General features: G+C 41.9%; 1 protein-coding gene across 1 annotated transcript in view; it reads right to left on the bottom strand.

Moving 5' to 3' along the window:
* Positions 1-24,662, bottom strand: part of LOC308535579 (cation channel sperm-associated auxiliary subunit epsilon-like) — a 90,262-nt gene extending 65,600 nt beyond the window's left edge. Inside the window, exons 1-7 of the mRNA XM_081114521.1 lie at positions 24,546-24,662; positions 18,433-18,481; positions 17,437-17,510; positions 17,088-17,157; positions 15,024-15,094; positions 5,916-5,940; positions 1,633-1,710 (exon numbers count right to left, since the gene is read on the bottom strand). Of these exons, the coding sequence (XP_080970647.1) occupies positions 1,633-1,710; positions 5,916-5,940; positions 15,024-15,094; positions 17,088-17,157; positions 17,437-17,510; positions 18,433-18,481; positions 24,546-24,610 (432 nt within the window). The 5' untranslated portion in view covers positions 24,611-24,662. The remainder of the gene's footprint in view (positions 1-1,632; positions 1,711-5,915; positions 5,941-15,023; positions 15,095-17,087; positions 17,158-17,436; positions 17,511-18,432; positions 18,482-24,545) is intronic.
* Positions 24,663-25,042: the final 380 nt, after the last annotated feature.

The following is a 25,042-nucleotide window of genomic DNA, read 5'->3' as shown; positions in this document are numbered from 1 at the left end:
GCCTGATGCCTCGGTCAGAGGCGTAGACCCCCATCACCCTCCGATCGCCTGATCGGCCCCTTGCCCAGGCCTGACGCCTCCGCCAGAGGTGTCAGGCTTGGACAGGGGACCCCCATCTCCCCCTGATCACTGGCTCTGACCCCCGCCCAGGCCTGAGGCCTCTGGCCCAGGAATCATGCCTGGGCAGGGGACCCCCATCTCCCTCTGATCACTTGCTCCACCCGCCGCCCAAGCCTGACACCTCTGACCCAGGCTTCAGGCCTGGGCAAGGGGACCATCATATCCACCCAAACCCTGGCTCCGCCCCCCACCCAGGCCTGATGCCTCGGCCAGAGGAGTTGACCCTCATCACCCTCCGATCACCAATCACTGGATCGGCCCCTTGACCAGGCCTGAGGCCTCCGGCAGAGGTGTCAGGCCTGGGCAGGGGACCCCCAGCTCCCTGCAGTTGCAGGCTCCACCCCTGCCCAGGCCTAACGCCTCTGGCCTAGGCTTCCGGCCCAGGCAAGGGGCCCCTAGCTCCTGGGACTGCCAGCTTCGACCGTGCCCAGCTCCCATCGCTGGCTCCACCCCTACTTCCTGCTATCACTGGCCAGGGTGGAAAAGACACCTGATTCTCCGATCGTGGCTGGGGGGCAGGGCAAAGGCGGCCCCAGGGCCGCCTTTGCCCTGCCCCCCAGCTCTTAGCTCCCCCCTGGGTTTCCGATCACTGTCAGTGGCAGGGGGCTTCTTCCTGCTTTCCCTTTCGCCTCCCTGCATTGTGCCTACATATGCAAATTAACCGCCATCTTGTTGGCAGTTAATTTGCATATAGCCCTGATTAGCCAATGAAAAGGGTAGCGCCGTTCGCCAATTACCATTTTTCTCTTTTATTAGTGTACATGTATAAGAGAATAAATTTCACTATGCTAGTGTCAACTATTGCATTATTATTTTTTAAAGTATTTTTCTAGTTGTAACATAAATATCTGCCTTTGTGTCTCCGCTTATGCAACTACTCATACCCTTTCTTCTCTACTCACACTGTAGGTTTCAAGTCAGGTATCTGCCTCCAAGATGCCTGCCATGATCAAATCAGGATGTTTTCACATGAGTAGTTTGAGGGAATTATTTTAATGCTACAATTTTGATAAATCATCCACAAAATAATTCTGGCAAATGTAAATTGTCTGTTTGGGTTTTCATCAGCCAATGTGTAATGTGCCTAAGAGACACCCAAGTCCTAACTATCCCTGACTCTTCATTCTTCTTTCTCTTCCATAAACATCTCTGACTGAACTGTAAATAATCACCAATTTTTAACGCAGTTTGAACCTTAACCCACCTCTAACTCAATAAGAGACTGAACAAGTTTTTGAAAGGTAACTTCAAGATAGATGCTCAGTGAACACCTATAAAGCACTTTAAAGAACAGCTTCTTCATGAATAATGAGGTGCACAGAAATTGCAAAAAAAATGCTCAGAAAAGAATTCTAAAGGAAAATTGATAATTATAGAGATAGAGCATAAACTCAACTTAGTGGATAATTAAAATGTATTTAGTTAGTTCTGGACCACTTAAAATAAATTATTCACAGCCCTTAAAAAAGAAATGTAGCATATTATTTTATCTAGGATAATGTTTCCACCTACTAGTGATGGCACAACTGCATTCCATAGCAACTCATTTGGGTCAGCATTTTCTGGATCGTATACCCATATCTTGATAACCTACAAAACAAAATGTTTGCATTTCTTTAATTTTGGACAAACTGCATTTTTAGTTGTAGCAAAACATAACCATAAAAATGTTTATATATTTTAAAAACTTTGATTATCTCATATTTTTTAAAAACTCAAAGCATTATGTGTTGTTTTTAAGTAAGTGAAACAACTCAAAGACATACGAAGGGAGAGTTAATAATATTCCTCTAAACACCTGAGGTAATTTTAGAACTTCATAGGAATGCTTATCTATCTTTCTCTGAAATCACAAATAGACACAGTGCCCCACCCCACACACTCACACACATTTTACAAAGATGAAGTCTCACTACAAAGGTTATTTGTAGCTTGCTTTTGCCACTTGATACACCATGGCCACCTCACTAGCTGTAGGTCTAATTCTTTCCTTTCTTGTTTATAAATTTAGCACCATGTGGGGAGAATGGTTTCAGCTCCTCCCTCTCCAACGGGTTGGAATCTTCACTTTCCAGCTGCAGAAACATCACCCCAGTCTACTAGGGATTATATTGTGTTTAATACCCTTAGCTCAGAATTCAATCTTATATCTTTGGCTTTTAATTCTTTAATTATTTCTGACCAACAGAAAACTCCTTTACTTGTTTTTAAATTCTATACACACACACGTACCTGTATAATGTAAAAGGCGGTACTAGCATTATGTAAACATATTTTTTTTAAAGAAAAGTCTTATTGATTTCAGAAAGAGGAAGGAAAAGGGGGAGAAACATTAATGATGAGAGAGAATCATTGATTGGCTGCCTTCCGCATGCTCCCTTACTGGGAATCAAACCATGATCTCCTGGTTCATGGGTTTATGGTCAACCACTGAGCAACACTGACTGGGCCAGACATAATATTTTTTAAAAGGCATTTATTTTTTTAAATATATTTTTTATTGATTAAGATATTACATATGTGTCCTTATCCCCACATTACCCCCTAAACCCGCCCCCCGCTCATGCCCTCACCTCCCTATCCCCCGTTGTCCGTGTCCATTGGTTAGGCCTATATGCTTGCATATAAGTCCTTTGGTTAATCTTTCCCCCTTACCCCCACCCTCCCCTACCTTCTTTCCAAGGCCCGACAGTCCAATCAATGCCTCACTGTCTCTGGATCAGTCCTTGTTCATCAGTTTATGTTGTTCATTATATTCCACAAATGAGTGAGATCATGTGGTATTTATCCTTCTCTGACTGGTTTATTTCACTTAGCATAATGCTCTCCAGTTCCATCCATGCTGTGGCAAATGGTAGGAGTTCCTTTTTCTTCTTCATCTTCTTGAAGAATACCTTTCAGCATTTCATATAATGCTGGTTTGGTGGTGGTGAACTCCTTTAGCTTTTTCTTATCTGTGAAGCTCTTTATCTGACCTTCAATTCTGAATGATAGCTTTGCTGGATAAAGTAATCTTGCTTGTTGGTTCTTGCTATTCATCACTTTGAATATTTCTTGCCACTCCCTTCTGGCCTGCAAAGTTTCTGTTGAGAAATCAGCTGACAGTCGTATGGGTACTCCCTTGTAGGTAACTGACTGTCTTTCTCTTGCTGTTTTTAAGATTCTCTCTTTGTCTTTTGCTCTTGGCATTTTAATTATGATGTGTCTTGGTGTGGTCCTCTTTGGATTCCTTTTGTTTGGGGTTCTCTGTGCTTCCTGGACTTGGAAGTCTATTTCTTTCACCAGGTAGGGGAAGTTTTCTGTCATTATTTCTTCAAATAGGTTTTCAATATCTTGCCCTCTCTCTTCTTCTAGCACTATCTTCATATATTTGGATTCTTTTTTCTTTTTGCTTTTCTGGTTGGGTATTTTTTGTTTCTTCGTATTTCAAAACTTTGACTTGATTCTTGGGATCCTCTTGTCTGCTGTTGGATCTCTGTATATTATTCTTTCTTTCAGTCAGTGTATGCTTAATTTCTAGTTGGTCTTTTTTCATATCCTCCAGGGTCTCACTAAATTTATCGGCGGTTTCCATAAAATTCTTGAAAAACCTTATAAACGTGGTTTTGAACTCTATATCCAATCGTTTGCTTTCCTCCATTTCTGTCATTTGTGACCTGTTTCTTTGTCTCCGCATTTTTTGTTTCCCTGTGTTGGTAGAGTGGTTTTGTGTACTAGGTGTCCTATAGGGCCCAGTGGCTCAGCCTCCCCAGTTACCTGAGGTGGACACTTTTGGTGCACCCACTTGTGGGCTTTGTGTACAGTCTTGTTGTAGTTATGCCTTGATTGTTGTAGGTATCACTGGGGGGAACTGACCTCCAGGCCAATTGGCAGTGAGAATCAGCTGTGTCTGCAGTGGGAGAACTTCTGTGCTGAAGACACCCTTCTGGGGCAATACTTGCTTCAGTGGGGCTTTGGTGCTCACTGAGTCTGCCCCTGGAGTGTGTCCCTTATGGATCTGAGGAGTTGTAATCTGGATGGTCCCCCTCTGACCACTGGGTACCCTGGCTCTTGGATCGAAAGAGGTGCTAATTTAGCCTCTGCCTGAGGTTACCCAGTGGGAGCTACAAAGAGATCTGCAGATTCCCCTTCCTTTTTTGGAGTTTGGAGGTGCCCAGATGAGGCCCAGCTGTGAAGCAATACAAGCTGCTGTGGGGCCTTAGGCCTTCTCTTGGAAGTTCTGGGTCTGTCTGGCCCAGCTGCAATTTGTTAGGTAATTTTCAGGTTGCAAAGGGCCAGGGCATTCATATGCAAAAGCCTCTGTGCACAGCTTGGATGGGGTGGGGTCTTGGAATCAACAGGCGGAGCAAGCAGCTATGGCTGATGCTCAGCCCTGCCCTAAAAGGCCCAGCGTCTCAGTGTCCCTGTAATTGCTGCAAGCACCTCTGAGGGAAAGCCGCCCTCAAGTTCCGAGTTCTGCCTGCTGCCAGACAGTCCAGTTTCTCCCCGTATGAGTCCTGGGTCCCCAGAGACTTCCCGGAACTGGAGTTCAGAGAAGACAGGAGCTTGTGACTCCCTCTCGATTCAAAAAGACAGCCGCACCCTCAGGTGCCACCCCCTTTCCCGTGCGCGCTCGGGCCCCCGCACCTCTGCACTCCACCGCTGCAGCTTCTCTCAGTGTGCTTTTCTCTTTCCTTCTACTTGTAGAATTTCCACTCAGCCAACCTTCCTGTACTTCTGGATGATGTCCATTTTGTCTTTTTGTTGTATTTTTGAAGTTGTTGTGGGAGGCAGCAATTTCCGGTGTTTACCTATGCCGCCATCTTGGTTTCTCCTTAAAAGGCATTTCTGTGTGTTTTGAGTGAGCTGGAGGTTATTCTGCATTATTTTGGCGTGTAATATGTATTCTACTTCTAGAAGTTTCTCTCTATTTTCTATATTTAAATTCCTTATTCACAAATAATAATCTCTCTTGCTTTTCCATGCAAAAGTTATAACCGTAATAAAACATTGCATGATGTGAATTGGATTTGGGACAGGAGTACAAACAGACACATTCAACCATCTGGATGCGATATGGGAAGCTTATTTATTATTATTATTTTTACTGCATCTTTTTCTAGTAAATCACTGCTTTTAGAAAATTAAAATATCTACAGTGCTTTACCTTCCAAATATTATCACCTAATTTCAATTTAAAAATTTTGACCGTATCTATCATATATAATCATCCTCTCATCCATATGTTAAAGAACTTTGAACTCAAGACATTTATTGTGTTAAAAATTATTGAGCATTCCATAAAGCTTTTGTCTTATGTAGGTTACATTCATCAATATGTATGATATAACAAAATTAAAAATATTTATTAATTTGTTTTAAAACTAAGATAAACATAGTTACATGTTAACAGAACCAACATGTTTTTATGAAAAAAAAATAACTATTTTCCAAACAAAAAAATAAAAAATAGTAAGAATGGTTGTTTTACATTACAAAATCTTTTAAATATCTTGCTTCATAGAATAACTGGATTTTCCTCTATGTTCCTCCATCAAGCTGCTGTATGTGTTGTTCTGGTGAAAGCATATTGGGAGAATCTGTCCTCATGCAGATATGAAGTTGGAAAAGGGTAGACCTCCTGAGAAAGCCTGCACCCTAAGGATCCTCAAACCATCCCTAGTACAATGCTCTACGCACATTTTGTTGAAAAATTAGTTTGGAAAATTCCTCTTCTGGTAATTATGGAAGATAAGAGAGAAATAATATAGTAGTGACATATGAAGGATGTATAAAATTTAAAAAAGAAAACTTACCTGGGTTAAATTCTGATAGAAATGACTGTTGGGAAAAAGAGGAATCATATGTTAGTAAACAGCAGGCTAAATATTAGTTTGAATACTTTACTTTCAATATACATAACTAAATCTTAGAGTATTCCCTTTATAAATTATTATGAGCTAAATGTAATAAAAGCCACATCTGGCTCTGGCTGAGTAGCTCAGTTGGTTAGAGTGTCATCCCGATATGCCAAAGTTGTGACTTTGATTTCTGGTCAAGGACACATCCAAGAAACAACCCATAGACACAAACAATAGTGTGTGATGGCCAGAGGGAAGGGTAGGAACTGGGTGGAGGTAGGCAAAAGGGAGGGAAATGGGGAAATCTTTAATACTGTCAACAATGTAAAGTAAAAAAAAAAATCAACCAATAAATGCATAAATAAGTGCAATAACAAATCAAAGTTTATCTCCCCCCCCCCCAAAGCTACATATGTCTAAAATTAAATATAATTATGACTCTCATGTGTCTTCACAAAGGCTGAGGGGCCTGAATATGCATGCTTCCTTAACAACAGTGCACATTCCCATAGCCAAGATGCATGACTAATCTTTTAAAATCTGACATCATCACTTCACATCTGCAGCAACAGAAAAGCTCAACAGAACCAAAGGATGGTTCTCTGAAAAGGCTAATGAGATAGCAATACCCCTAGGAAGAAGAACAAGGAAATAGAAGGGAGACACAAATAAAAATGTTACAAAGGTAAGATCTGAATCACTGCACCGATCTCAGAGGTTAAACAAAAATAAGAGGACTTTATAGACAACTTTATGACATTTGTATTTGTACTAAAATTGCAAACTGAAGACACAGTAAATTTCCAGTAAAATACTACTGGTGAAAATGGACTTTATAAGAATAAAAATTCCAAACTAGCAAACTAGCCATTAAATTAGGAAATCTTCCACATCCTCTCAACCACAAAAAGAATCCAGATTCAAGTGGATTTCTATGCAAGTTTCCATCAAATACTCAAGGAATATACATTTCCTATCTTACACAAAGTCTCTTAGAGGAAAGAAAAAAAAATGACTAATAACTTAAGTGATGAGTCCAGCATAGTCTTGGTACCAAAAGTAGAAAAGGATGGTATGAGGGGAGAAAAACCACAGGCCAACCCTCAACCCCACTCCTGAATATTCACACACACACACACACACACACACACACACACAACACTAAACAAAATATTAGCAAACATGAGAGTATAGAATCTTCTATTACCATCTTGATGTTTTCTACATTAAAAACTGTCTTTAAATATATTAAAAAATATTAGCAAACAAAATCTGTCAATATATATGAAAGAGAATTCATCAATACTAAATTGGATTATTCTAGAAATACAGGGTCAGTTTAAAATAGAAGCCCTAACTGGTTTGGCTCAGTGGATAGAGCATCAGCCTGCAGACTCAAGGGTCCCAGATTCAATTCCGGTCAAGGGCATGTACCTTGGTTGCGGGCACATCCCCAGTAGGGAGTGTGCAGGAGGCAGCTGATCGATGTTTCTCTCTCATCAATGTTTCTAACGCTCTACCCCTCTCCCTTCCTCTCTGTAAAAAATCAATAAAATATATTTTAAAATAGAAATATTAGTGACTGTTATTCCCCCAATAAACATAGTAAAGGAGAAAAGCCATATTAACTTTTAAGTGGAAACAAAAAAACTTTAAATAAATTTCAACGCCAATTCATAAGAAAAATTCACCGCTAACTGGAATAAAAGGAAATTTCCTTAACTTGTAACCTGTAACAAATATTATACAAAATAATGAAATGATGACAGCCTCCCTTTAACATCAGAAATAAAACAAGGAGGCCTGCTATATAATCCTTCTAGATACACTGTGTGTCAACCATGCAGTATAGAATAAAAGGAATAAAAGACATACTTGTTGGGAAAAAATATTTTTAGGCTATATGATTTATAAAAATTCCAAGAGAATACATAAGTAAATTATTAGAATTAATATAAGAATGTTATAAGGTTGCTGGATATAAAAATCAACATTCAAAAGTAAACTGCATTATATACAACAAGAAGTTCTGGTTAGAAAATGCAATTTAAAAAACTTGACTATAATAGCAATAAAAATATAAAAGTACCTAGAAATAAGTCTAATACAAATGTCCACCCCTAGCCAGTTTGGCTCGGTGGATAGAGCATCGGCCTGTGGACTGAAGGGTCCCAGATTCGATTTCTGTCAAGGGCACATGCCCAGGTTGTGTGCTTGGTCCCCAGTAGGAGGTGTGGAGGTGGCAGGAGATCAATGACTCTCTCTCATCATTGATGTTTCTATCTCTCTCTCTCCCCCCCCCTTCCTCTCTGAAATCAACAACAACAACAAAATACATTTTTTAAAAGATGTCCAGGCATCCATATGAAAAAATTACGAAACTTTATTGGTAGACATGTAAAAGAATCTAAATACATGGAGGGTTATATATTACTAGTGGCCCAGTGGATGAATTCGTGCACATTGAAAGGAAATTGATTAGAAGAAATATTTTAATATTTCTATTTGCCCTTTCTCTATAAGTGTCAACCAAATTCACCATCGACAATGACAGATGGAAACACGCGTGCGATTGATGCCAGCGAGAGCTTTATATGTATCACGCATGTGTGAGCCAACTTAGCCTTTTATAAACATACAATAAACTTGCCTAGTTAGACCTGCTTTCTGATTTAGCTAAACTTTTTCCAGCCCAGTGAGGCACCCCAACTTCTCGTTCAGGTAATTGTCAGCAACACAGCAGTAACTATCAACACGAAGCAGATTATTATTGTAGATCACGCAGGGAGAACAAAGGGTAAAGTATTTAACTGCAGCAGTGTTTGACTATATTCTGCGCAGTCAGAAAACCTGAAGTTATTTTCAAGGTCCACCATTTCTTACTTCTTTTCAGTTGGGTCAAGTTTCTAAGCTTTCTAAATCTCCATTTTCCGGGTAATAAAAAGAAAATAGGATTCCACCAAGTCTCCTATCTACCTACTCCAGGACTTCTGTGAGGATCAAATGAGATGAGGCACGGGAACATGCTTCACTTTGCATATTAGCCTTTTATATAGATAGACTAGAGGCCTGGTGCACAAAATTTGTGCACAGGGGTGGGGTCCCTCAGCCCGGCCTGCACCCTCTCCAATATGGGACTCCTTGAGGGATGTCCGACTGCCAGTTTAGGCCTGATCTGTGGGGGTCGGACATCCCTCCTGCAATCTGGGACCGCTGTCTCCTAATCACTCACCTGCCTGCCTGGCCGATCACCCCTAACTGTTCCTCTGCCTTTCTGATCACCCCTAACCACCTCTGTCTTGGCCCCCGCACCTGGGACCCAGGATTCCCTCCTCAGGCCAGCTGCAGGAATCCAGGACCTGGGCTTCCCTCTCTCTGGCTGGCCGGAGCAAACAGGACCCAGAGTTTCCTCCCTCTCGCCAGCCACAGGCATCCAGGACTGGGCTGGCTTCGGTCAGGCCGACCACAGGCACCTAGGACCACAGGCAGCTTTGCCTGAGCTGGAAGCAGGCACCTGGAACCTCTGATCACCCCTAACTGCTCCCCTGCTCCCCTGCTCACCCCTAACTGATCCCTTGCCAGCCTGATCGTCCCTAACCACCTCTGCCTCAGCCCTTGCACCTGGGACCCGCGGCCTAGTCTGGAAGGACGTCAGGTCTAATTAGCATATTACCCTTTTATTAGTATAGATTCTTGAGTAGAAAGACTTTCCAATTTGATTAAAATATTTAGAGAAATTATAAAAATTCCTACCAGGGTTTCTGTGGAATTTGACAAATCAGTTCTGAAAATGTATAGGGAGGAAAACGAGGCCCAAGACATACTAAGAGACTTCTGAAGAAGCATAAGAGCTGGGGTTGGAGTGGGATGGATACTGGAGCTACCACTTATCAAGGACAGCTGGACTGGAAAGACATCCATGCAGAATGGAAAACTGACCTATGACAGAGCAGGCATTATAGGTAAATATATTATTCAATAAATGGGTATGAAAAATTAATTATTCATCCAGAAAAATAAAATTCGATCCCTGTCTTGAAGCATGTACAAGAACTACTTCCAGGTGGATTAAGGACTTAATTCTGGAAGGCAAAAATGTATTGAACTTTTACTTATTATTATTTTTATTTTAAAAATATTTTCATTTATTTTAGAGAGAGAGGAAGGGAGAGAGAGAGAGAAATATTGATGTGAGAAAGAAACATTGCTTGGTTGCCTCCTGAATGCACCCCCAATCAGGGATTGAACTTGAAACCTGGGTATGTGCCTGACCAGGATTGAACCTGTGACCTTTTGGTGCACGGGACAATGCCCAACAAATGGAGCCACATCAGCCAGGGCTGTGTTGTGCTTTTATTTTATTTTATTTATTTATTTTTTTAAATATATTCCATTGATTTTTTACAGAGAAGAAGGGAGAGGGATAGAGAGTTAGAAACATCGATGAGATAGAAACATCGATTAGCTGCCTCCTGCACGCCCCCCACTGGGGATGTGCTCGCAACCAAGGTACATGCCCTTGACCGGAATCGAACCTGGGACCCTTGAGTCCGCAGGCTGATGCTCTATCCACTGAGCCAAACCGGTTTGGCTGTGTTGAGCTTTTAGAAAAAAATATAGGAGAATATTTTTATGAACTTGCAGGTAGGAAAAGATTTCTTAGACTAAAAGGGGATAAACCCATAAAGAAAAGAGTTTATTAATTAATCTACCATAGTAGGGACCCTGCTATCAATAGAGATCATAAAAAGTGAAAAGCTGCATAAAGTGGGACTTTAAAAAATATATGATAATGTCCTAGTAATTAAAATATAATGAAACTATTTTATGAAATATAAAAACAACTCAAAAATGGGTAAAAAGGCTCATGTAATAGAGAGAGAAGAAAATTCCTCATGAATACATGAAAACATGCTCAACAGTAATCAGGAAAGTGTAAATAAAAAGCACAATGACATAATTTCACACCTACTAGGTTGGAAAAAGTAAAAAATCAGATAATATTAAGTGTTCATTAGGATATAGAACAATTGGAATTTTTGTCCATTTCTGGTGTAGATATAAAATTTGGCAACCTTTTCAAAAATCCCTATGCATTACCTAGTCAAGTTGAACAAGTGCATACCCTAACTTTAGGCAATTCTACTTTTAGGTGTATATCTCAGAGAAACGCTCACGTATGTGTGTTAGATTGGTACTTCTCAAATAGTAATGAACGTACAAATGACTCCAGGATCTTGTTAAAATGCAGGCCATGATTCAGTAGGTCTGGAATGAGGCCTGAGATTCCACATTTCTAACAAGTTCCCAGGTGCTAGTGCTGCTGGCCCTTGGACCACACTTTGAGTAGCAAGGCCCTATGGGTGCAAATACATGCATTGGCAGCAGAATGAGCAGACTATTCATACAATGGAATGCCTTTGAGCATTCACAATGCAAGAACTAACGATTCTTGTTTGAACATGGGAGTCTCAAAAACATGTTTAGAGAAAGAATAAAGTCACAGATGAATTCACTGATGTTTTTTACTTATTGAATGATTTTATAATGCAGTTTGTTATTATTTCTGATTTTGTTAATCCTTACCTGAAAATATTTTTTTCTACTGATATTTAGAGAGAGTAGAAGGGTGTGTGGTGGGGGGGGGGGAGGGAGAGAATAAAAGGAGGGAGAAAGAGAGAGAGAGAGAGAGAGAGAGAGAGAGAGAGAGAGAGAGAGAATATATCATTGTGAGATAGACACATAGATTGGTTGCCTCCTGCATGCACCCCAACTGGGCTGGCAGTGAACCTCTAACCAAGGCATGTGCCCTTGAGTGGGAATGGAACCTAAGACCCTTCCCTGACTGTCGAAGGCTCTAACCATTGAGCGACACCAGCAGGGCTAATTATTTTTTCTTGTACAAGGTTTCCCTTCTTAGCTATATTCATTCACTTTCATGTTACAATGGGTCAGAATAGCTATCCAAGACAGAGTCCTTTTGTAATATCTACCGTATTCAAGAATAATATGCTAATTAGACCAGATGTCCTTGCAGGCGTGATTCTGGATGCCCTTCCAAATGAAGCCAGAGCTGGAGGGAAGCCCAGGTCCTGGGTGCCTGCTGGCAGCCAGAGCAAAGCCTGCGTCCTGGGTGCCAAAGGGAAGCTGGTGCTGGCAGCTGGGGGAAGGAAGGCCTACTCTTGCACGGATTTCTTGCACCAGGCCTCTAGTAATGTACATAACAGAAATAAAAGAGTCTTGTAGTCTGAAAAAACAGAGTCAAACCCCAATGCTATCTTTTAGCGGCTTTGTATTTCTGTCCAAATTCCTTAATCTATCCAAGCTTACATTTCCACATTTATAAAATGAAGATAATAATACTTACATTAGTGTGGTTATTGTGATAAACTGAGAGATGTGATTTACATAAAATAGAAGCAGTGTATGTTCAAATAGTGGTTGTGATTGTTATTGTTTGTTTTTCAATATAAGTTTGGCAGCATATTTGAGAATATCTTTTTAGAAAAATATTTTTTATTGATTTTTTTACAGAGAGGAAGGGAGAGGGATAGAGAGTGAGAAACATTGATTAGCTGCCTCCTGCACACCTCCTACTGGGAATGTGCCTGCAACCAAGGTACATGCCCTGACCAGAATCGAACCTGGGACCCTTCAGTCCGCAGGCTGACGCTCTATCCACTGAGCCAAACCAGTTAGGGCTTGAGAATATCTTTTTTTAAAATATATATTTTTGGAGAAACCAAGATGGTGACATAGGTAAACACCGGAGATTGCTGCCTCCAACAACCACTTCAAAAATACAACTAAAAGACAAAACGGACATCATCCAGAACTATAGTAAGGTGGGCTGAGTGGAAATTCCACAACTAGAAGGAAAGTGAAAAGCATACCGAGACTCAGAGGAGGCATAGGTGCGGAGGTGCGCGCGGAACGAGCTGGTGGCTGAGGGCGTGGTTGTCTTTTTCAATCGGGAGAGAGTCTCAGGCTCTGGGCTCCAGTTCCAGGCGAGTCTCTAGGGACCCAGACTCAAACGGGAGAAGCGGGACTGTCTGGCTTCGGTCGGAACTCGAGGGCAGCTTTCTCTCCGAGGTTTGCAGCAGTTGCTGGGACACTGAGAGGCAGAGCCTCTGGGGACGGGACTGAGAGCAGCCATAACTGCTCGCTTAGTCCACCCTGTTGATCCCCTGGGACCTGCCCCGCCCAAGCCATGCACAGAGGCATTTGCAGGATAGCCTCAGGCAGAGGCTAGATTAGCACTGCCCTAGAGATCCAGGACAGGAGTTCTCCCACTGCAGACACAGCTGATTCTCACAGACAGTTGCCCTGGAGGTCAAATCCCTCCCAGTGTTACCTACAACAATCAAGGCTTAGCTACAACAAGACCGCGCTCAAAGACCACAAGGGGGTGCACCAACAGTGTCTACCTCAGGTAATTGGGACACTTAGCACAGAAAGCCACTCTATCGACACAGCGAGGCATAAAAAATGCCAAGACAAAGAAACAGGACACGAATGACAGAACTGGAGGAAAGCAGGTTGCTGGATATAGAATTCAAAACCACACTTTTGAGGTCGTTCAAGAGTCTTCCAGAGACTGCCGATAAACTTAATGAGATGTACAAGAAATCTAATGAGACCCTCGATGTTGTGATAAAGGACCAATTAGAAATGAAGCATACACTGACTGAAATAAAGAATATTATACAGACTCCCAACAGCAGACCAGAGGATCCCAAGGATCAAGTCAAAGATTTGAAATGCGAAGAAGCAAAAAACACCCAACCGGAAAAGCAAAATGAAAAACGAATCCGAAAATACGAAGATAGTGTAAGGAGCCTCTTGGACAACTTCAAGCATACCAACATCAGAATTATAGGGGTGCCAGAAGATGAGAGAGAGCAAGATATTGAAAATCTATTTGAAGAAATAATGACAGAAAACTTCCCCTACCTGGTGAAAGAAATAGACTTCCAAGTCCAGGAAGCGAAGAGAACCCCAAACAAAAGGAATGCAAAGAGGGCCACACCAAGACACATCATAATTAAAATGCCAAGAGCAAAAGACAAAGAGAGAATCTTAAAAGCAGCAAGAGAAAGAAACTCAGTTACCTACAAGGGAGTACCCATATGACTGTCAGCTGATTTCTCAACAGAAACTTTGCAGGCCAGAAGGGAGTGGCAAGAAATATTCAAAGTGATGAATAGCAAGAACCTACAACCAAGACTACTTTATCCAGCAAAGCTATCATTCAGAATTGAAGGTCAGATAAAGAGCTTCACAGATAAGGAAAAGCTAAAGGAGTTCATCACTACCAAACCAGTATTATATGAAATGCTGAAAGGTATCATTTAAGAAGAGGAAGAAGAAAAAGGTAAAGATACAAATTATGAACAACAAATACGCATCTATCAACAAGTGAATCTAAGAATCAAGTGAATAAATAATCTGATGAACAGAATGAACTAGTGATTATAATAGAATCCGGGACATAGAAAGGGAATGGACTGACTATTTTTGGGGGAAAAGGGGTGTGGGAGATGCGGGAAGAGACTGGACAAAAATCATGCACCTAAGGATGAGGACAGTGGGTGGGGAGTGAGGGTGAAGGGTGGGGTGGGAACTGGGAGGAGGGGAGTTATGGAGGGAAAAAAGAGGAACAAATGTAATAATCTGAACAATAAAGATTTAATTAAAAAATATATAAATATTTTTATTGATTTCAGAGAAGAAGAGAGAGGAAGAGAGAGATAGAAACATCAATAATGAGAGAGAATCATTGATTGACTTCCTCCTGCATGCCCCCTTCTGGGGATCGAGCCCACAACCAGGGCCTGCGCCCTTGACCAGAATTGAACCCGGGACCCTTCAGTCCACAGGCCAATGCTCTATCCACGGAGCCAAACTAGCTAGGGCTATTTGAGAATATCTTGATTGGTGAAAGAAAGCTTAGATGGAAACTGTAATGTACATAACCCATTTGTTAATTTTGTTAATTAAGATTTAAAGCTTAATTCTCTTAGGAAGTATAATAACCTTAGTATTCAATATTGCATTACTTACATAACTCTATGATACCACATGAAGCAAGTATTAGAACTGCCCACAAATAAATAGCGTTCTTCTTCTAAATCCTAAAAGAAATTGCAAAAGCAACTATGACATATGAAGGTAACTTAAAAAAATAATTTAATACAGGCATCAAAGTCACAGAGGAACTAAGTTAATTATCTAAGATTAGAGGAAGTATAATGAATAAATTTCAGAATAAAACTAATAAGTCCAATTCTTTAGTTACTCTCTGTAACTGAGGATTTACTATCATGGGTGGCGACAAATTTAGATAGCTTATTATTTCTATTATATTTGACTTTGTGTAATAATAAGAAATATGTCTTTGCCCCCAGTTCCTGAGTCTTTGACCGTGATTCCCAACACAGAGCTCCCTAAACTCTTGTCATTTCCCGAGTGATAGGAGTGTCTGATGCAGAGCTCCTACAATTTTCCCCACTGAAACACAATTCAGTGAATTTTCTTGTTTAATGGTTACCAACCAGAGGTGATTTTGCTCACCAGGGGACATTTGGCAATGCCTGGAAATATTTTGGTTGTTTTTGAGTGAGTTTCAAAAGACACATGTCCCTCCTTAAAGGTTGTAAAATCTGATGACACTATACCTAAATGACAAAGATAGTCCTATGTACGCATGTATTTGTGTGCGCATATTTTTTCACGTAACATGTTTCATAATGTTTCTATGGGTTTCCAACATACAAAAAAAGGGAAAGGAACCCGGCTGGCATGGCTCAGTGGCTGAGAATTGATCTATGAACCAGGAGGTCATGGTTCAAGTCCTGGTCATTTCACATGCCTGGGTTGGGGGCTTTTTCCCCAATGGGAGGCATGCAGGAGGGAGCTGATCAACGATTCTCTCTCATTATTGGTGTTTCTATCTCTCTCTCCCTCTCCCTTCCTCTCTGAAATTCATGAAACTTAAAAAACTCATAAACTCAAAAGCCAAATTCCAATATGTTTCCATCTAAAGGGGTTAAAAAATGAATTAATATTCATCTGGCCTCTCTCATATCACTCTACTTGTTTCATGAAAATGAAGATTGTTAATTAAAAAGAAGGCACAGCCTAACTGGTTTGGCTCAGTGGATAGAGCATCGGCCTGGGGTCTGAAGTGTCCCAGGTTCGATTCCAGTCAAGGGCATGTACCTTGGTTGCAGGCACATCCCCAGTAATGGGTGTGCAGGAGGCAGCTGATTGATGTTTCTCTCTCATCGATGTTTCTAACTTTCTATCACTCTCCCTTCCTCTCTGTAAAAAATAAATAAAATATATTTAAAAAAATAAAATAAAAATTAAAAGAAGGCACAGGCCCCAAAGTAAAGGTGGGATTAGTCACACAAAGTCTCTGAAGCAGTGGCTTTACACATTTGTGTGAAAACTTAAGCTGTGAAGTGTGGGTCCAGTATTTTGTTACTAATTGACAAAGTGCCAATATTTTAAAATGCTTGCCCTGGCTGGTTTGACTCAGTGGTAGAGTGTTGGCCTGGGTACTGAAGGGTCCGGGGTTCGATTCCTGTCAAGCGCACATATCTGGGTTGCAGCCTTGGAGGCTACTGATTAATGATTCTCATCATTGATGTTTCAATCTCTCTCTCCCTCTTCCTTCCTCTATGAAGTCAATTAAAGAAATATTAGAATGCTTTACTTTTTTGGTAAACCTGAAAGGATTTATTTATTTGCATTCACATGTTTTCTTGAAAAAACAAACAAACAACAGAGTAAAAACAAATCTAGAAATGGCTCTTCATCCTGGGCATTGTCATAGGAGTATACGACGTGAGCCCTCTCAGCCGTGAGTACTGTTATCATTACAATGGTAACTGGGGCTTTAACATGCTGATAAAAAGGCTACGTGAAAATCACATACCACTCCATCACTTATAACTTGCAAAGACGCATCTAAAAAGTAATGACATTTTAACAGTAACTTAAAAATACCTCTCATTTACAGTTACAACTTATACTATTTAAAACAGGTTGAATTAGGTTGAAAGCTCAAAAAAAGGAAAAATGAACTGGATTTTTCAAGTTTCATAATTCAGATCAACTCACTGGCCCTGTAACAATTGGTCTTATAGTCTGAATGCCCGGAGAAGAACAGCGCAGCTCTGTCTTAGGCGAACTAGCAGTTAAAGAGAACAAGAAGGGAGAAATAAATAAAGATGCATACGAGATTAATAAAATGTCTCCTACTCTTGTTTAAGGATAAAAACTTCAATAAGAAAAAGAAAAACACAGCAATATTTGACTTCTTTTTCAAACTGATTTTGTTTTTCTTTTTACATCTATTTAATGAGAAGAAATTCACATTAAATCACAGCCTTGAGTCTGAATTCATGCTATGTGAATGTTTTGTTACATGTAAATACACATACATGGACATTCATGACAAAAATATTACCGTTTATTTTTCAGAGAACAAGTTCCTGGCACACTCCACTCAGAAAATAATGTTCCTTCATACTCTAACGTAATCTAAAAAAAGAAGATAAAATAGTTCAAACAAAAACTTTGCTCCAAAATTTTCATCTCATTGTTCAGATGTACAATTTAATTTTCTGGGTCTTCATTAAAGGAATTAGAGGCCCAGTCCACGAAATTCGTGCATTCGGGGGTGGAGGGGCCCTTCAGCCTGGCCTGCGCCCAGTCCAGGAGCCCTCAGGGGATCTCCAACTGATGGCTTAGGATTGGACCTGTCAACTGGACATCCTCAGTGCTGCCACGGAAGCCGGAGAGGCTCCTGCCACCACTGCTGCACTTGCCAGCCATGAGCCCAGCTTCTGGCTGAGCGGCGCTCCCCCTGTGGGAGCACACTGACCACCAGGGGGCAGCTCCTGCATTGAGTATCTGCCCCCCTGATGGTCAGTGTGCGTCATAGCGACCTGTCATTCTGCAGTTTGGTCAATTTGCATATTAGCCTTTTATTATATAGGATAATAATTAAAATTGGATGTATTTGAAATTATACAAAGTAATACAATGAAGGAAAAGTAACTTTTCTGGGACACTTCAGTAGTTTCCCCACCGAATAAGATTTTTATTTTATTTCAAAAATAATATATTAAGTATCTAGGAGGTACTCTAGTAGGTTCTGAGGATTAAAATAAGAAGATAAATGAGGCAGGGTCATCCTATCTGTATCATGACATTGTGTTTTGGATATTAATCACAAAACACTCAGACCAACACCACTTTTTTTGCAACTTACATACTTAAGGACTATTATTAGAGAGGGAGATCTATATTAGGAAGATAAATGAAATGAATATGAAATAAAAATAAAAGAATGACACTGTACTACACAACTGAGTATGATTAACTCTGCCCTAAGGTACAAAACAACAACAACACACAAAGAAAAATACTTAACTAGAGTTTTCGAAAGTTAAACACTTACAGTACTTCTGGTACTAAAAATGCGGTAGTTTGGGCTGCTAGAGTAATATCTGTGGAGGAAAAGGTCAAATAAGAATATGAAAATTAATTTCTCCTCCAAGGAAGAGGGATTCTATGCATGATAAGAGCATGCCTGGGCTGCCAAGAGCTTTACATTTCTGCCCACACATCTTCCTGGAGAGCAGAGTCAGGGCTAAAACTCAGGATTATCTGTGAACTCTACCCACCACTCAAAAGATGTTAGGGTTTGCTAAGTATCCAAAGACACTAGAATGACAAGTACAGATGCTTCTTGACTTACAATGGCGTTACATGACAATAAACCCATTGTAAATTGAAAATATTGTCATTTGAAAATGCATTTAATACCCCTAGCCTACCAAACATCACAGCTCAGCATAATCTATCTTAAACGTGTTCAGCACACTGACATTAGCCTATAATTGGACAAAATTATTTAACATAAAGCCTATTTTATAATGAAGTGTTGAAAAATCTCATGTAGTTTACATTGCACATGGCTTTTCCATCACCACCACGTCAAAAAATCATTAAGTGGAACTATCGTATGTTGGGAACTGTCTATAAATACTTTTCCATCTTTTTTTATTTACTTATTTACCTTTAATACTAGAAGCCCAGTGCACGAAATTCGTGCACTGGTGGGGTCCCTAGAGGCTGCCAGCTGGGGCCTCCCTTCCATCCTGGTGGTCAGAGCATGTCATAGCAAGCGATTGAATTCCTGGTCAGTGGAACTCCTAAGGACACTTTGCATATTAGGTAGGCATATATAGATATATGATATTTTTATTGATTTCAGAGAGGAAGGGAGAGGGAGAGATAGAAACACAATGATGAGAGAGAATCATCGATCAGCTGCCTCCTACACGCCCCCTATTGGGGATCCAGTCCGCAACCTAGACACATGCCCTTGACTGTTGAACCTGGGACCCTTCAGTTTGCAGGCTGATGCTCTAGCCACTGAGCCAAACCAGGTAGGGCTGTTTTTGTTTTAGGATGAAAACTGTTAAAGAATATTGGCTGTATTACCTTCACTTATTATCTGAGCATTAAAATAATGAAAAAAGATTAAAAACTCAGAAAACAGTGTTGCTTGTTTGAAACACCGAGTAAAGAGCAAATTTCTGTGAGTCCTTGTTCATTTTCATTTCGATTATTCAGGGACCTTGAATCTATCTAAAGCAGCATTGTCCAACATAAATATAATGCAAGTCACTTATGTAATTTAAAAATTTCTAGTGGCCGCATTAAAAAAGCAAGAATAAACAAGTGAAATTATTTTTTTTAATTAAATCTTTATTGTTCAGATTACAGTTGTTCCTCTTTCCTCCCCACCATAGCTCTACTCCACCCATTTCCCACCCCACCCTCTGCCCTTACCCCTCCCACTGTCCTCATCCATAGACGTACAATTTTTGTCCATTCTCTTCCTGCACCCCCACACCCCTTTCCCCCCAAGAATTGTCAGTCCACTCCCTTTCTATGCCCCTGGTTCTATTATATTCACCAGTTTACTCTGTTCATCAGATTTTTTATTCACTTAATTTTTAGATTGACTTGTTGATAGATATGTACTTGCTGTTCATAATTTTTATCTTTACCTTTTTCTTCTTCCTCTTCTTAAAGAATACCTTTCAGCATTTCATATACAGTGGGGCCTTGACTTACGAGTTTAATTTGTTCCGAGACCGGGCTCATTCAGGGACTTGTTAACTCAAATTACTCTATCAACTCAATGCAAAAAATCGGCAGAGAGACAGCTGGTATCTCAAAAAACTCATTAGTCGGGACACTCGTAAGTCAAGGCCCCAGTGTAATACTGATTTGGTGGTGATGAACTCCTTTAGCTTTTTCTTGTCTGTGAAGCTCTTTATCTGACCTTCAATTCCGAATGGTAGCTTTGCTGGATAAAGTAATCTTGGTTGTGGCATTCATCACTTTGAATATTTCTTGCCACTCCATTTGGGCCTGCATAGTTTCTGTGGAGAAATCAGCTGACAGTCGTATGGGTATTCCCTTGTAGGTAACTGTTTTTCTCTTGCTGCTTTTAAGATTCTCTCTTTGTCTTTTGCCTTTTGCATTTTAATTATGATGTGTCTTGGTGTGATCCTCTTTGGATTCCTTTTGTTTGGGGTTCTCTATGCATCCTGGACTTGTAAGTCTATTTCTTTCACCAGGCAGGGGAAGTTTTCTGTCATTATTTCTTCAAATAGGTTTTCAATATGTTGTTCTCTCTCTTCTTCCGGCACCCCTAAATTCGGATGTTGGTGCGCTTGAAGTTGTCCCAGAGGCTCCTTACACTATCTTCATATTTTTGGATTCTTTTCTCCTTTTGCTTTTTCGGTTGGGTATTTTTAGCTTCTTCGTATTTCAAAACTTGACTTGATTCCTGGAATCCTCTTGTCTACTGCTGGATCTCTGTATATTATTCTTTATTTCAATCAGTGTATGCTTAATTTCTAGTTGGTCTTTTTTCATATCCTCCAGGATCTCACTAAATTTATTGGCAGTTTCTAGAAAATTCTTGAAAAACCTTATAACCACGGTTTTGAACTCTATATCCAGTATTTTGTTTTCCTCCATTTCTGTCATTTTCGACCTGTTTATTTGTTTCCGCATTTTCTATGTTTCCCTGTGTTGGTAAAGTGGCTTTGTGTGTTAGGTGTCCTATAGGACCCATTGGCTCAGCCTCCCCAGTTACCTGAGGTGGACACTCTTGCTGCACCTCTTGTGGGCTTTTTGCACAGTCTTGTTGTAATTAAGCCTTGAGTGTTGTAGGTATCACTGGGAGGAATTGACCTCCAGGCCAATTGGCTGTGAGAATCAGCTGTGTCTACGGTAGGAGATCCTCTGTGCTGAAGACACCCTTATGGGGCAAGACTTGCTTCAGTGGGGCTTTGGTGCTCACTGAGTCTGCCCCCGAGTGTGTCCCTTATGGATCTGAGGAGTTGTAATCTAGATGGTCCCACTCTGACCACTGGGTACACTGGCTCTTGGATCTAAGGAGGTGCTAATTTAGCCTCTGCCTGAGGCTACCCAGCAGAAGCTATGAAGAGATCTGCAGATTCCCCTTCCTTGTTTGGGGTTTGGAGGTGTCAATATGAGACCCAGCTTTGAAGCAATGCAAGCTGCTGTGGGGCCGTAGGCCTTCTCTTGGAAGTTCTGCATCTGTCTGGCCAAGCTGCAGTTTGTTAGGAAATTTTCAGATTGCAAAGGGCCAGGGCATTCATATGCAAAAGCCTCTGCTCAGCTTGGGTGGGGTGGGGTCTTAGGGAATCAACAGGGTGGAGCAAACAGCTAGTTCTGGATGATGTCTGTTTTGTCTTTTAGTTGTATTTTTGAAGTTGTTGTGGGAGGCAGCAATTTCCAGTGTTTACCTATGCCGCCATCTTGGTTTCCATTTGGTTGATAGTTATATTTTGTTTTTTTAATTTGAAAAATTTTTCAATCCTCACCTGAGGATATTTTTCCATTGATTTTTCAGAGAGAGTGGAAGAGGAAAAGAGAGAATTTTCCACTGATTTTTCGTAGAGAATGGAAAAGGAAAGACAGAGGGAAATATCGATGTGAGAGAAACACATCCATTTGTTTCCTCCTGCACGCACCCCAACCAGGGTCTGGTCATGGGAGGAGCCTGCAACCGAGGTACGTGCCCTTGACCGAAATGGAACCTGCGACCCTTTAGTTCGCAGGCCGAAGCTCTACCCACTGAGCCAAACAGGCTAGGGCAAGTGAAAAGATCTTACAAAAGATCTTCATTTGGACTAGTCATATTTCAACTTCTCAAAAGTCACATGTGGCCAGTGGCTCTCATAAAGCATTTTTTTTTAAATTTAAATTTCAGTATAATTTTAATATTATTTTGTATTCAGCTGTACAGCATAGCGGTTAGACAATCCTATACTTTACAAAGTGCTCCCCCTGATAGTTCCAGTGCCCACTCGGCACCATACGTAGTCATCACAATATGATGGACTCTATTCCCTATGCTGTACTCTACATCCCCATGACTACTTTGTGACTGCCATTCTGTACTTCTTAATCCCTTCACCTCTTTCCCCCAGACCCCAATCTCTCTCCCCTCGGGTAACCACCAGTTTGCTCTCTGTATCTATGAGTCTGTTTCAATGTTTGTTTGTTCATTTATTTTCTTTAGATTCCACATGTAAGTGGAATCATATGGTATTTGGCCCTAGCCAGTTTGGTTCAGTGGATAGAGCATCGCACTGCAGACTGAAGGGTCCTGGGTTCGATTCTGGTCAAGGGCACATGCCCAGGTTGCGGGCTCCATCCCCAGCTGGGGGCATGCAGGAGGCAGCTGATCAATGACTCTCTCTCATTAGTGATGTTTCTGTCTCTCCCTCTCCCTTCTTCTCTGAAATCAATAAAAATATATGTATGTTTTTAAAAAGAAATCATATGGTATTTGTCTTTCTCCGGCTGATTTATTTCACTTTGCATAATACCCTCTAGGTCAAGCATGTCAAACTCGCGGCCTGCGGACCACAATGAATATTTTTGCGGCCCAATCAATATAATGGTAAGAAACATTTTAGTAAAAATTTCATAACTTTTTACAATATCCTGTTATACATCATTATTAAGGACGAACTACAATGTTCGCTAATGACTGCTGACTAAAATCCTGTTACATTCATTTCCTTTACACGCCTTATGCGTAGGTGCACCATTTCTCTCCACTAATACCAGCAGCGAATATTTTAGCAGCCGATGGCCACCTCATTAGTCTTGGACTGACTTGTCTGACGTGTGCAACAGGAAATATTTCGCTTTTGGAGAACAACGAAAATAGGTTTATTTGCGTTAGGCTCAGTTTGTGCCATTATTCAGTGTCTGGTAAGTTAACGTTCAAGAAAAAATAATCTTTATTAAAATGTCTTATTTTGTTAATGATGACTCACGTATTTCGGCCCCTTGTATTCCGCATGTCTCTATCGAAATAAACCCACGTTTCTATGAAAAGGGAAGCTGTTGTGTTTTGGGGGCCACAGCCACTCACACCTTGTTTACCTGGCCCGCTCAGCCTTCGAGTTTGACATGCTTGCTCCAGGTCCATCCCCGCTGTTGTAAATGGTAAGATTCCCTTTTTCGTGGCCGAGTAATACTCCACCGCGTGTCTGTACCACGGCTTTTGCACCCACCCCAGGAGATGCGTTTTTCTCACCTTTTCATTGCGAAAACAAGGGCTCACACACGTGTTAGAACAGAATGCCCCCGGTGCGCTTTCTCAGGACTTCACTGACCTCTGCAATGGCCCCTCTTATTATCTGCCCCCCTCAACGCCCCCTCCCCAGGGAGATGCCTGGGCCCCCCCCCCATGGCCACCTCCACGATGGTTTGGCTGCTCGCTGGTGTTCTCAAGCTGGGAACGTGGGAGAGCAGGAATTACTGACAGGGCAAAACCTCCATGGCACAGAACATTCGCAGGGCGTGCTTCCTTCTGGTGAACCCCCCGAATTTTAACCTGCGGTGAAAACCTCTCTAGGGTATTTTAATACACGTCCTTCAACCACTGGCGACCTAGTGAGCCTAGTGCAGGGGTTCTCAACCTGTGGGTCGCCACCCCTTTAACGGTCAAACGACCCTTTCACAGGGGTCGCCTGAGACCATCCTGCATGTCAGATATTTACATGACGACTCATCACAGCAGCAACCTCACCGTGATGAAGTAGCCACGAAAATAATGTTATGGTTGGGTCACCACCTGAGGAACTGTATTTAAAGGGCCAGAAGGTTGAGAACCGCTGTGTGAATTCCCCGCCACCATCCCCCATCTCTGCGGCAATTTTTGAATGTTTGCTCCTCTCCTCTCGGGCAAAAGCAGAGTCTCAGGATTCCTGAGGGCTCAGCGACGTGAAGTTACTGCAACTCCAGGGCAGCCCAGTCCCAACAGCGCCCCCTCATCTCGCGCCTGGAGGCACCGGAAACGCCCGGCAGGGGCGGTGGGGCGCTGGTACCCGGGGGAGGGGGTGCGGGGACCTGAGGGCCCGGACGGTGGCCGCGGACTCTGAGGCGCTGGGAGGGGGGCCCCTGCGAGGCCCCGGGAGCCCCGTCCTCCACTGGCGTCTCTACCTCCACACAGCCGAGCCGCAGCAGCTCAGACAGGACAGCAGCACCGCCACTGCCCCGGCGGACATGGCGCCCGGACGCTCCGCGGAACCGCGCCGCCTCCCGGGTCTCGTCCAATCGGCCAGTGCGCATGCGCATGAACGTGCGTGTGCGCGTGCGCGTGCGCGTCAGCGATCGGGCTCCGCCGGGGACGCTGCAGTGGAAAATCGAAAGCAGGGCGGGTAGAGGTTCGGAGGAGGAGGGGGCAGGGAGAAAATGGGAGAGATCCGTCACACTACCGACACGGACAAATAAAATAAAATCCAAACCAGGTTTTCGGCAAGGTGGAGCCATGCTTTTTTGGAGTGGAACAGCAAAACCACCTCGGAAAACCCGGGGTGAATGAAGATAGAACCTCCCAGTTAGTGTTTCTTTCAGACCCGTGGTTCTCAACCTTGGCTGCACATCAGAATCACCTGGGAATCTGTTCAAAATCCTGATTTCTGGGCCTCGTCCTCCGG

This window comes from Myotis nattereri (assembly GCF_964212035.1).
Source record: "Myotis nattereri genome assembly, chromosome: 20".
Taxonomy (NCBI): domain Eukaryota; kingdom Metazoa; phylum Chordata; class Mammalia; order Chiroptera; family Vespertilionidae; genus Myotis; species Myotis nattereri.
The sequence above is the reverse complement of the archived record's forward strand: the minus strand, read 5'-3'. Positions and strand labels throughout refer to the sequence as shown.